A 12,543-nucleotide genomic window follows, 5' to 3' on the forward strand; every position below is an offset into this window, starting at 1 on the left:
CTCGCTGATGAAGACAGCTCCATCCCCTTCCCAAGGCTGCCACTCAAGCTGTCACCAAGGCCAGCCTATTCGGAGAGCAGTCCTGCTATAAGATTCCCCCCCGAGCTGCCTGGGGTTCGCCCACGCACACAAGGAGGCTGAGGCTCACAGCTCCCTCTCCCCGGGTGTCGGCTGGAGGGGGGCTGTGCAGGATTTTGGGAAGGAAGGGGTCGATCTTGTTTCTAGGCGCCCAGAGTCCCCTTCTTCGTGAACTGAGAGGGGCTGGGTGTTGAAGGTGCTTCAGCTTTTGGGGGCAACAAGGAACAATATGAGATGGACACAGACCAGCCTGGTGGGTAAGTGGCTCTGAACTCTCTGTCTGATCAGCTCCACTTTGAGTCATCCTGACAGTGGAACAAACCTGCTAGCAAATTACAAAGCAAAGGAGCGTGTGTGTGTGTAAGAGACAGAACATGTGTTGTGTGTGTGAGGCAGTCTCACAGAGAGAAAGAGAGAGAGAACGAGAACATGTATTGTGAGGCAGTGTGTGTCTGTGTAAGAGACAACACATGTTGAGTGAAGCAGTCTGTGTACTTGTGTGTGTGTAAGACAGAACATGTACTGTGAGGCAGTGTGTGTATAAGAGACGTATGTGTGTGTGTGTGTGTAAGAGACAGAACTCGTGTTGTGTGTGGCAGTATGTGTGTTTGTGAGACCTGGGTGAGACTCTTATCTCAGGTACCCCCCACTGTAACTCCACTGGCTTCAGAAGGTGGAAATAAGTTGTTGATTTCCACCGGAGTGAGAAACTAATCAGACCCCATGTGTGTACACGAGGGAGTGCGAGACACCGTGTGTGTGTGTGAGACAGTGTCAGTCTGTGGGAGACGGTGAATGAGATTGTGTGCATGCATATTTGCGGGATTGGGCTAATTCACATTTACACCAAAGCCCTTTTGCATGGCCCTGGCAGTGTCCAAGGGCCTGAAAGCGTGTGTCACTGTAATGTGTGCCCATTCTAAGGGCTCTTTGTGTTGCCAGGGTGGTGCAAAGGCAGTGTTGGTGTAAATGAGAATCAGGCCCAGGGTTTGGGTTTGTGAGACAGGGTCTGCAGATGCGTGCAGAGGAGTGGGGAGAGGTAATAGGGAGGGAGAGAGATTGTGTGTAGTGTCTTTCTGTGTGAGTGTGCATAGAACCAAAGGTGTCTTCCAGCTGTCTGGAAGATGAAGGACCTGATTCTCCCCTGTCCGGCACCCTGTGCAATCATTTACCCCCAGTGCCAAGGGCAAACGCTGCCCTTTCTGATTCAGTTGGATTTCACATTCACTTTGTACCAGCGTACGTGACTGCCCAAGGTGCAGCATGGCAGTGAACTGGGTTAGCAAATGTCAGAGACCCCTCTCCTCTCTAACGGTGCCTTCATAGCTGTACACGGTCCAGGGCCAGATTCTGATCTCAGAGGGTCCGTATACGCAGCAATTAAACACCCACAACTGGCCTGGGTCAGCTGACCTGGGCTCACAGAGCTGTAAAATTTCTGTGTAGACCTTCGAGGCTGGGCAGGAGCCAGAGCTCATGAGGCAGGAGGGTCCCAGAGCCCTTGCTCCAGCCCAAGCTTGAACGTCTATAGAGCAATTTTTAGCCTGGCAGCTCAATCCTGAGTCAGCTGCTCCAGGCCAGCTGCAGGTCTTTTATTCCAGTGTAAATGTACCCAGAGACTCCAGCATCAATTCCAGCTTGACACCGTGGACCACACTGGAGTTACTCTGGCTTTTACGCCAGTGTCATTGAAACCGGGACCCAGAGCAGGGGTAGGACGTAATATTTGAGACCTGAACTCCCTCTCCATCTACCCACTAATTCTATCAGTTTTGCTCAGTTTCAACCCCCAGCCCCAATGCTATTCCAGGCCTGGGCTCCTGCCTCAATTCTGCCAACACAGCCCAACCCTGACCTGAAGTCCTGGAAACTACATGAGCTCTAGGCACCATGGAGCAGTTTTGTAATGTGGACGAGGAAGAGGTTTCCCAGCCATCAAAACCATTGTCACTTGAACCTCAGCCTGGACAAGTGGTGCAGTTGTTACCTCTCGAGCTGGTGTTGGGACCATATAGAGAGTTGTGGCTAGATTTGGTGTAAATCAGCATAGCTCTATTGACTTCAAGGGAGCTACACTGGTTTATACCAGCTGATGATTTCGTCTCATTTCTGAAATTGCCAGTGTTAATTAGGTCATTCATTATGATATATTATTTGTATCACCATAGTGTCCAGCAGCTCCAGTGGTGGACCTGGACCCCACAGTGCCAGGCATTGTACAAAGCTTGCCCCATCCCCCCACGCATCTACCAATCCCCCGAAATCTACCTGATAGAAAATCAATTCTTTTGCCGTCTCTTGATCACCATCCCCTTTGCCAAGCAAGTTTAAAAACTAAATTATCCATATGGATCTGACCTTCTGAGCACTGAGCATTTTGTCATTGACTTCACCGGGGCCAGAATTCCTCTGCCCCGAACCAGAATAGATTCATTTTACTCTCAGTTTGCATTAGCGTAAATGACAGAACAGGGGGCAGCACAGCGGAGAACCAGACCCCCCCGGTCTGGCATTGCTTCTCCTCCCCAGCCCTCTTCACACACTGCGCTTCACAATGGATGCTCCCCCCTGCTTAATCTGGGAATCCAGCACCTTGCAGCACGGTCATTTGAACAATCCATCCAAGCCCTAATGCAGCACTCAGGTTAACACAGCTGCTTTGATTTCTTCTGTCAGATCTAGGGGACCCTAAAAGTTGCTAACTGGGACCCTTTGAATTGGCATGTGAGGCACCTCTCCAGATGGCCCGGTGCCCACATGGGGTTTGACTTGTTGCTGTGTCCTTTGATCTGTCCAGTCCCATCTCCCCCTGGCTGCCTCCTCCTCTTCCACCCAACACTTAATAATTAAAGTCATTCCCCTCTTGTTGTCTCCAGGGCTGGAAACGAGCTGAGCTTTCAGCCCTGCATCCATCGGGGCAACATCCTTGACTCTTTCATATTTCTTCGCTATCTGGCTCTGCTCTGTCTGCTAAGATAAAAATAAAATAACCTTTGAGAAGGAGCCACGACTGGCCAAGTTTCTTCTGCCAGCTGTCCCTATAACAATCATCATCCCTGGAATTTAACTAGCGCCTTTCCATGGGAAATCAAAGCCCTTCATAAAGGTGGGTGAGTATTATGACCCTTGCTTTACAGGTGGGGAAACTGAGGCAGCAACAGGGCGGAGGAAGTAGGGTGACCAGACAGCGTGAAAAATCAGGACCGGGCTGTGGGGTAATAGGAGCTTAAATAAGATAAAGACCCAAAAATTGGGACTGTTCCTATAAAATCGGGACTTCTGGTCACCCTAGGAGGAAGTGTCTCATCTAAGGCACTCTCTCTAAGGTACACTCTCATATACCAAGACACTGGCAGAACTGTGACTAGAACCCAGGCTCTCTGTTCTATTCTCACTAGTAGGCAACATTTCCTCCCAGAGTTTAATGCAGAACCCAGGAGTCCTGCAGCCTAATGCCCTGGTCTAACCACTAGGCCACACTCTTCAGGAGCTGGGGAAGAAACCAGGGGTCCTGACTCTGTCCTGTGTCTTAAACATGAGCCAACACTCCAGCTGCTGGGAATAGAACCCAGGAGTCCTGACAGACAGCCCATGAGACAATACAAACATCACTAAGTGGCCTATAGGAGCTGAAGATGTTAGTCTGTGCTCTGGCAGGCAGGCATACAGGAGAAACCAACCTGGCTCATTATCAGAAGATGGTACAGAGCCTTGGCCTTCGTAAAATTGGATGGAAGGTGTCTCACTCAAATCTGATCATTGTTTGGTGGCCTGTGTGTAATGAGTTTGGTTATTCTCAGCCAGTTTCCAATGGACAAGTGTCTGCATCACCACAGTTGACATCCGCTGGCTCCCTTCGTCATCAGCCCAGCAGAAAGGCCAAGGATGACGGGCTGTAGAGGCTGAATGCCCCTTTCAGCAGCAGAACGGGGGCTCCTCTAGGGCAGGATTTGGGTGTGGGGAGGTTTGCGACACACATATGGGGCTTGGGGAAACTAGCCCTGCTGCTCCCTGTTCTGGGGCTAACCAGACGGATTCAGCTGTCTGGGTTTTGAATCCGGCACCTTGCCCTAGCCCCTAAAAACCAACCCCAGCTTGTTGATAAGGGAGGAAGAGAAGGAAGGGGCCAGGTGTTTTCTGAAGGAAAGGAAAGGAAAGGAAAGGAAAGGAAAGACTTACATCAAGGACCAAGATACAGAAGCTTCTGTCACCGGGATGTCCCAAATGCCTGAAAGGAATAAGGGGCTCGACACCTAGCTGGTGTCAATCATCTTAGGGACAGGACTAGAATCCAACAGCCCAGCCCACTGGACAAGCAGTTTGATTACCATTGTCCCTGCTACCTCCAACCACTAGACTAAACTCCCTGCGAGACCTGGGAACAAACCCTAATAGTCCTGGCTCCCAGTCCCCCCCCCAGCCACTAAATGCTCCCGCAGAGTTAGGAAAGGAACCCAAGAGTCCTGACTTCCACAGTATCTCATAGACCATACTTCCATCCTATGTGGGGCATTTTTCCCTCTTTTTTGGGGGGGAGGGGGGTTCATCAATTATTAAGTAAAGGAGAAATCTGTTCCGTTAAATATTTTTAAAAAATTGGAGCCAAGCAGCTTCCATTTTCCTGTCCCTGCCTGGTGTTCAGTCCGTTAGCTCAGAACAACCCATGAAATAGCTCACACCGATTTAGCATAAATACCAGGGCTTGGCTGGGTTTTGGGGCGAAATGTAAAAGGCCCATCATCAGGGCTGGGGTTCTTGTACTTCCGCCCGCAAAGGCGGAGAGACCTAATCTAGCTCTTGGGTATTTCGCCCCCTCTCTTCAAACCAGGGCTGCCCCAGGCTGAGATCTCCAATCGCAAACGTTCTGGGTGAGCCCCGGCCCTCCATGGTGCCAAGAGGGGCTTAGGGACCCAGAGTCTACCCACCCCCCCACCAACAAGCACCATTATCTCTCCACCCTAGGAAACTGGCCGCCAGGCAGCACAAGAAGACGGAGCAAGACAGGCGAGGCCATTTTGATTGTGGTGGTTGCCTTGGCAACAGAAGAAGGCCAAGGTCTCTGTGCAGAGAACGGCAGCATGTTCTTCCCTGGGTCCCAAATAAAGGGATCAAGAGGATTTGCTGATAACACTTCACTTCCTGTGTGTGGGGTGGGTTCTCAATGATCAAAGAACAAACACCTCAGGGAGGGTCTGAAATTATCCCAAACAGGAACCCCACGTTCAAACTTGAGGGCACCCAGGGTCTGAAACTGAGTCTAGATTTGCCGTTCCAATCCACAGAACAGATCTCACCTATGCAGAATACTCCTAACCACAGGAGTATTTGAAACCTGGGTGCTGTGACAGAGGGGCATCAGACTTTCTGGAGCAGAGGGCTTGGATTTCTTCTCTGATAATGATTTTGTCCTTCGCTAGGACATTTCCTCTGAGGATCTCAACGCACTTATTCCCTCAGAGCCCATGAGGACGATCAAGGTGGACAAACTCTTAAGTAAGAATCTCTTAACTTCACCACCATGGGGAGGATACCTGTAGACCAAGCTCTTTGCGAGGGGCTCCCACCTAGAGGGGATAGGAGCTGATTCTCACAGTAAAGCCTTGTAAGGTCTATTTAGAAATTAATTTGCATGCATCTTACTGCTAGAGTGGTGTAAAAAGGGCCTTCGTAAAAATGAGACTAAAAGCCCAGGGTCTCAAGCTGTCTCCTTACCACCAGGCACTGGGAGAACCAGGAACCAGCTGCCTGGGTCAGAACCACTAATAAAAGCAGCCTTTATGGAACACGGCTCCCATTCTCTGTGTCTCTTTCAGCTTCTCGTTAATGTGATGTCCCTGAGCCAAGTGACCCGGGGAGATCTTCGCAAGGGGAAGATGCTTCTCATTCCAGATCCTCGCGACGCTCGTTTCTGGGTCGGTCTGGAAGACTTGTGATTTTGTTGTTTCCGGTGTCAGGGAAGCGAACAACAAATCCCAGTCTCCTCACAGCCCCAGGACTGGCCTCCAAGAATCCATCCATGGTACCTTCCCTGGGACCCAGCAGCATGAGGAGGAAAGACGGTGAAACAATACTGTTCTTCCTTTAGCAGTAGGAAAACACACAGCCACAATCTGATTGCCACAGAGATTCAGCCAACGATTGGATATTTATAGGACTAACCAGAGCAACCCGAGTTATAACAGCAGGGGTTAAAAAAACCAAAGCAACTTAGAAGGACTATAAACTGTCCTGCTTCAGGCCACGAATCAACTTCTAACCAATATGGTCAGGAAGGGACTTTCCTGGGGTGGTGATTATCCTCCCACTGCAGGGTTCTCTGAAGCCTCTGGTGCTGACCATGGCTGGAGACAGGTTAGGTGGACCATGGGTCTGATTCAGCTATTCCTCTGACTTTCAGCACAGATCTAAGCTGGCCAACTGTGGAGTGCATGCAGGGGAATCCACATGGTTCAGGGAGATGAGAATGTCCTACGGAGCCTTTACATCAGGAGTCCAGGTCTGTAATGACTGAAAAGTCTGTCCCTTTCCAGAAGCCATTTGAAACAAGCTGGGGGTTCACATGCAAAGTTTTCAATTTAGGCTTGGGGGACCGGGGGGGAGGGGGAGGGAGGGCTTTCCTCCAAAAAAAGGGAGAAATGTGGGGGACTGAAAAAAACTAAACTAAACATTTCAGTTAAAAACTGAAATAAAAGTCATTTACATCAGACAATTCCATCAAACATTTCATATGAAACTGGATGGATTTCCCAGGAAATTTGTGTTTCATTCAGAAGGTTCTTTTGCTGAAAACACTTACCATTTTTTGATGCAACTTCTAGTTTTCAACCTCTCTCTGAAACAGCTGGAAATATGCTTATTTACATCATCTGAGAATCCGGCTTCAGGCAACTGGATTAGTAGCATGATAGATCTGATCAGGTTTAGCAACCCTTGTGTTCCCAACACACAAACAACTTTAGGGAAATTCTCTTTGTATTAAGTATAATCAGGTTTAAGGGAATTAAATCTATTTACCTGAGTAAAGTCTGATGGGCACTAATAACAGAACTCAGGGCAGCAGGCAGCACTTTAGGATCTGCTCCTATGGGAAGGAAAAATAGGAAGAACATAATTGTTCCTTTAAGAAAGGCCCCTAGAATAGCACATTATTGAGTGTTAAGGCTGATCCTAGCTCCCTTGAGTGGCTTAGGTCTTACTTAAAAGCTCCCTTCTTCAAAGCAGCCTCCTTGAAAGCATCAGCTAATTAAAGGTGAGGGCCACACTGGCTTCTCTAGAGAGAACAAGTGCGGCTGCTGTGTCTTAGAGACCTCGCCTGTTCTCAGATTGTCAGCAAGACTCAAATATAGAACAAACATGCTTAGCAATAGCTCTTGCTCCATTGATAAGCCATGTGTTATACATGATCCCAGGGACTGGGAAGGGATCAGACTAGGGGCCCCTCAGATCCATGCCTCTCTGCATCCTCTTCCCAGCTGTGGGATCCTGGGCTGGTAGCCTCTCTTAGGCTCAGTCTGGTCCCTAGTGCAAAACCATCCACGCTCCCAAGGAGCTCCTTTGTCAGGCAAGCTCAGCAGAAGACCAGAACGGAATGGGCCATGGAACTGAAATCCCTTCTCATCTCAGAGAGGTCATGGGTAAGATACGCTGGTATGGGGGAAAACTTTCATTACCACTGCCTGGGCCATCCCTGCCCTGTGGGTAGAGGGTCTGGTTCTCAGCTACACTCATGCATCAATAGGGCCTAAAAGTAGGGGGAAATTGGCCCAGAATCTCCCCTGCATAGGGGTGCCTTCAGGGGTGGTAGAGATGCTCTGCACCCTCCCAGCTCCCAGGGTGCATTGTACTGCAGCTAGTTCTGCTTCCCAGAGACCACAGAGGACCAGAATATGTTAAGTTTCAAGGAGGGCCCTGCAGAGGCCATGAATCTGAGCGTGCAAAGGTGGCGTGACATAACCATCCTTCCCCTACACTCCGTCCCTGCCCAAATACGCGAACAGAGAATACAGCCCACGCAGTCTCCAGGGCTCCTCCCCCCCCCCCCAGCACCCGGACACGTCTGCGTTACTGTGCACCCTGGCTTAAACTTCTGCACGCGCTGACCTAACAAGCACAGTCCAGCATGGAGGAAACCTATTGGCCAATCTCGACCTACCACGGCTGCCAAAGGCCAACCTTTGCATTGCTGAAGGGACAACACAAGCTTCAAGCCAAGTAACACAAACACACGGTGCAGTGGCGGTGCTGCTCTGCTGGACAAATAAAAGCACCTGCTGAGCAGCAGGAAGTGGAGTGCAGGGGAAGGGAGCCTTGCCAAATTAGCCACCAGAAAGTGAAAAGCTGGTAAACGAACACAGGACACAAACAAGGGCTGCAAAGGGAGATAGCGAGCCGCCCTATTATCTGTATTTTAGCAGCTTGGATGCTGGGCCAGCAACAAGTGAGTGATGGCTTCCTGCTGATGTGATGGCAGATTTTGCAGTCAGGGAGAGATGAGAGATTTGTGTTTTCTGCTTAAACCAGCAAAGAGCCATCAAGGACTGCCTGGGCGGTGGAGATTGAACCCCTGGGAAAGTGGGACAGATTGCTGGCTTGGGACATAGGAGGGCTCTGTGAGAGAAAAATTCTATGAGCTCCAGCCTACAGCCGGTCAAAAAGTTGTCCTGTAGCAATGTTTTTTGCCAGTGGAAAACAACAATTTTGTCCAAACAGAAGTGTGTGCAGGAAACATTTTCAATTAAATGATTGAGGTTTTCCTAAAGAACGTTCAACCAAAACATTTCAAACAAAAATAATAGTCATCTTTGTCTAAATTATTCCACCCGAGCGGCAGTAAGGGGGATAGACCTGTTTCCCAATCAGCTGTGCTATAGACACATGTGGTTTCTACACAGCTCGAGCCCCAGCTATGTCTCTGCTTACCAGAGACCACCCACCCTGCCCTGTAGCATTCAGAGACATCTGGTGGTCAAACAAACAAACAAAAAAAAAAAAACCCAGAGTAAATATATTGCTCCCACTTCATTCCTAACTCGCTGGCCCCTGCACACAATGACCCACATAGAACTCAATTTATCTGCCTAAAAATGATACAAAGCTAGGCTTGACCCTGCCAGAATTTGGATCTATGCTTACAGACGGCCTAGGGATTTCAGGACACCAAGACCTTAACCACTCAGATTCTAGACTATTGCAGCTGTACCAGGGCAAAACCCTTGTGCAGACACGACGTACATCAGTGCAGCTTAGCGTGGTAAACTAGGGAGAGACCGAGGCTGATGTTGGCAGCTGGACCAGGGACAATTAGGGCTTTTGGCTTTAACTGGATAAGTAGCAGAACCATCTGATTAAAGAGATCAGCAGCGAAACACTTAACAGCACTGACATGTAATCATTAGGCTTCAGAATCAACACCCCAACAGAGATGCACAGGGGCAGCTCACACCTCTGTTTCAGGCTGTCTGCAGATGCACAAGGTTGTGGTTGCAGAGGCTTAAGGCAATCTTTGGCTCTATAAAAAATAGGGACTAATTTGTTTTTAAGAGCGATCCACGTCTGGAGCAAGAGAGAGATTCTGCAGCACACACTTCCTGGCTTCTAATCACCCACCTGAAACTAGATGAATTTAAGTTCCCTCCAAACCCCCTTATCCTCTCATCCAATACATCTTGCCACTCCACTCTCCTTCCTCAAATCCTGCCGGCATATGCTCCTTTGCAACTGCTGGTTCAAGCAGAGGATATAAACCCCATGCTGAGTGATCAGAGCTCCCTGCAGATAAAAGTCCTGCCTTGCCCCAGGAAGTCTGCCCCATTCCTAGGCTAGATCGCTGGCAGAGCAGAAAATCCCTCCAAGGACTGTGCAGACTCTCTCTCCTTCTCTCCCAGCAGCCACTGCCCCAGCTACACTCTGACAAAAGGATGTAGGGTGCTCTCATCAGACTAATGGAGATGGACTCGCCTGGAATGGTTTAATAGAAGCAAAGGAATCAGGAAAGCTCAGGATCACTCATCATTCCGCACCCCCCCAAAAGAGAGCTGACTTGATACACGTCCACCACCAAATATGAAGCCATGGGCAAGTGCCCATGCTAACTTCTGAACAGCTGGAGGCCAAGTCAACAGTCTGAGATCAATCACAACACAGCCCAGTGGGTTGCTTTCAGATTCTGTATTCACCTGTGTATGGAACTGACCAACAACCCGTACTCTTCAGGATCGCCTCAGCCCTGGAGGAAGCTAGACAAGAGAGGCACTTGTTGGGTGGTGGTTCTGCTTCCTACCAGAAGTTCTGACCCACAGCCCATTGAAGTCAGCGACAAGAGTGCCGCTGGCCTTTGGTGAGCTTTGGATCAAGTCAATGGAGGGAGGTGGTAAAATTAAACCTGCTAGAGAGGAGATGCTGACGAGGTATTAGTGCCTGTCCTACACACTCTCAAAACTCTAAGTACATGGGAGGTTTCTAACAAGTCACCCCGGCATCTGACATTAGTCAAGTTGCTGGCATGGGTTTCCTGGTGCATCTCGGCCAGCATCAGAAAGCTCCTCACCACAACTAGAGCAAGGTTGCCCCAAAAGGCAGGCCGACGGTCATGCAAAACCCAGCACCATCTCGGGGACAAAATCTGATTGACTGCAGGTCACTCAAGGGCCACAGGGTCCCAAAGGGTAACTGCGGCCATCCAGGAAGGTATGTGGAGCAAGGGGAGACAAATGGTTGTGTGCATTTCTTTTTGTTTTTCAATAAGAGTGGTATGCAAATGTAGATGCAAATAAGGTAGCTGCATTGGTTCCTGGAAAGCTACCCCGCTGGTCCTCAGGAGGGTGGAGTCATCGTGAGGTTTGAGCACCCCTGAACTAGAGAACAGACATACAAACACAGAAGAATGAGGCCTTCCAACATTTTCCAGTGGAGGGAAAGATCTTTGTTAATTTTTTTCTTTCAATTTTGCTTTTACACTTTCAAAAACCAGACAGCAGAGACACAAGAGCCACCCCGCCCCCCGACCCCAAGGCTACAGTGCGAGAGAACTGTAGTGCTTGGGGAGAAAACTGCTTCTTGAAAGCTCCCCTTGGCAGGGTACACTACTTCCAAAACTTGGTTTGAAAACAATAAAATAAAATAAGACGATGGATCTGATTCTCAATCACATCAAGGCACGTTTACACCACTCTGGCAGCGGGGGGTGGGGGTCTCAAAGCAAATGTAATTTACACTCAATGTTAAGTCCCCCTTTACATACTTCCATAGTGGAGTAAATGAAAATCCCACCCAGTGCGTCTGATGGGAATATTTGAAGACAAATGACATCAGAAATATCCAAGTCATTTCAGTTCCTCTTTTGATTCATTCCTGATAAGATGCTGGGGAGAAAAACTCAGCCTAGGTTTAAATATTTGCCTGCAAGGAGGAATAATGTACAGTTAAAAATCAAGCTACTCAAACACAATCATTCAGGTAAGTAACTAGAAGTATCACCTCTACCATCTAGAGAGAGAAGAGTGTCTGAGATACAGAGGGCATATTTAGGAAAAATACACATCTGAAGTCTCTGTGGCCACTTGCTGAGAATCGGGGTCCACACACAAGCCAGTTAAAGAGCATTTCAACATGAAATCTTAACTTAGTAGGAATGTCGGGGTGAAGCTGTATCTTTTTTTGTTTGTTTTAAATACATGGACAGCTGTCAGAGGATATGAAAATGATGGTGGGTCTTCCTGAAAGGCCCGTGTGTGGGTGTGGGTGGGTGTTTGATTACTGTGGGACAGCATGACTGAGTTTAAGAAGGCTGGGAGCCCAACAGTCTCTCAATAGCTGCGTTGATGTCCCCACCGGTGGCGATGAGCGCTTGGAGGTTAGCCTCGCGGTTAATGAAGCCCATAGCGTTCAGCTGCTCCAGCTGCTGTTGGAATCGCACTTCGGGGCTCTGCACCTGCCAGGGGAAGGGAATCAAAGATCTTAGATTGGGCCAGATGCCCAGCTGGTGTAAACGGAAGTAGCTCCATTGAAGTCAAGGGGCCAGCAAATGAAGGCAATGGAGTTGTACTCATGCACAGCAGCTGAGGATCCTGTCCAGTTAAAATCTATTAAGAATTGAGAGAGGTTTGTACGACCCCCATCACTGCAGTGTACCAGTACCTTGGTAGATGTAGGCGTATATATAGTCAAACCCTTTCCTGTGGGTAGCAAACCCTTGTTCATTATTTGACGCTTTTCATTAGAGGATCTCAAAGCACTTTGGCAGAGGCGAGTTTGCCCCACCACCCCAATCCATCCTCAAGGCACAGAGAGAGGAAGTGACTCGCCCACGGTGCCTGCGTGGCAGAACTGGGAGGAGAACCCAGGTCTCCTGAATTCCAGGCTGGTGCCTGAGCCTCCAGGCCAAGCTCCTCTCCACAATCATGCTGTGTAATTGTCACATGCTAAAATCTCTTCGCTCCAGCTGAAATACAGCCACTCCTGGGCTGG

The 12,543-nt window shown here is 49.1% G+C and overlaps 1 protein-coding gene and 3 long non-coding RNA genes across 4 annotated transcripts in view; 2 read left to right on the forward strand and 2 right to left on the reverse strand.

Annotated features, from left to right (window-relative positions):
• On the forward strand, positions 1 to 5,175 carry LOC119847583. Its single transcript, XR_005290126.2, has 3 exons — positions 1 to 335; positions 2,955 to 3,184; positions 5,041 to 5,175. It is a non-coding gene; the product is annotated as an uncharacterized LOC119847583 (long non-coding RNA).
• On the reverse strand, positions 4,652 to 7,086 carry LOC122457334. Its single transcript, XR_006276823.1, has 2 exons — positions 6,875 to 7,086; positions 4,652 to 6,106 (listed from the first exon to the last, which is right to left on the reverse strand). It is a non-coding gene; the product is annotated as an uncharacterized LOC122457334 (long non-coding RNA).
• LOC122457335 lies at positions 7,047 to 11,163 on the forward strand. The gene is made up of 2 exons (XR_006276824.1): positions 7,047 to 8,515; positions 9,966 to 11,163. It is a non-coding gene; the product is annotated as an uncharacterized LOC122457335 (long non-coding RNA).
• UBQLN4 (ubiquilin 4) overlaps positions 10,977 to 12,543 on the reverse strand; it is a 17,595-nt gene continuing 16,028 nt past the window's right edge. The window contains exon 11 of the mRNA XM_038382463.2: positions 10,977 to 12,007. Coding sequence (XP_038238391.1) covers positions 11,855 to 12,007 — 153 coding nt within the window. The 3' untranslated portion in view covers positions 10,977 to 11,854. The remainder of the gene's footprint in view (positions 12,008 to 12,543) is intronic.

Source organism: Dermochelys coriacea, chromosome 24 (assembly GCF_009764565.3).
Source record: "Dermochelys coriacea isolate rDerCor1 chromosome 24, rDerCor1.pri.v4, whole genome shotgun sequence".
NCBI lineage: Eukaryota > Metazoa > Chordata > Testudines > Dermochelyidae > Dermochelys > Dermochelys coriacea.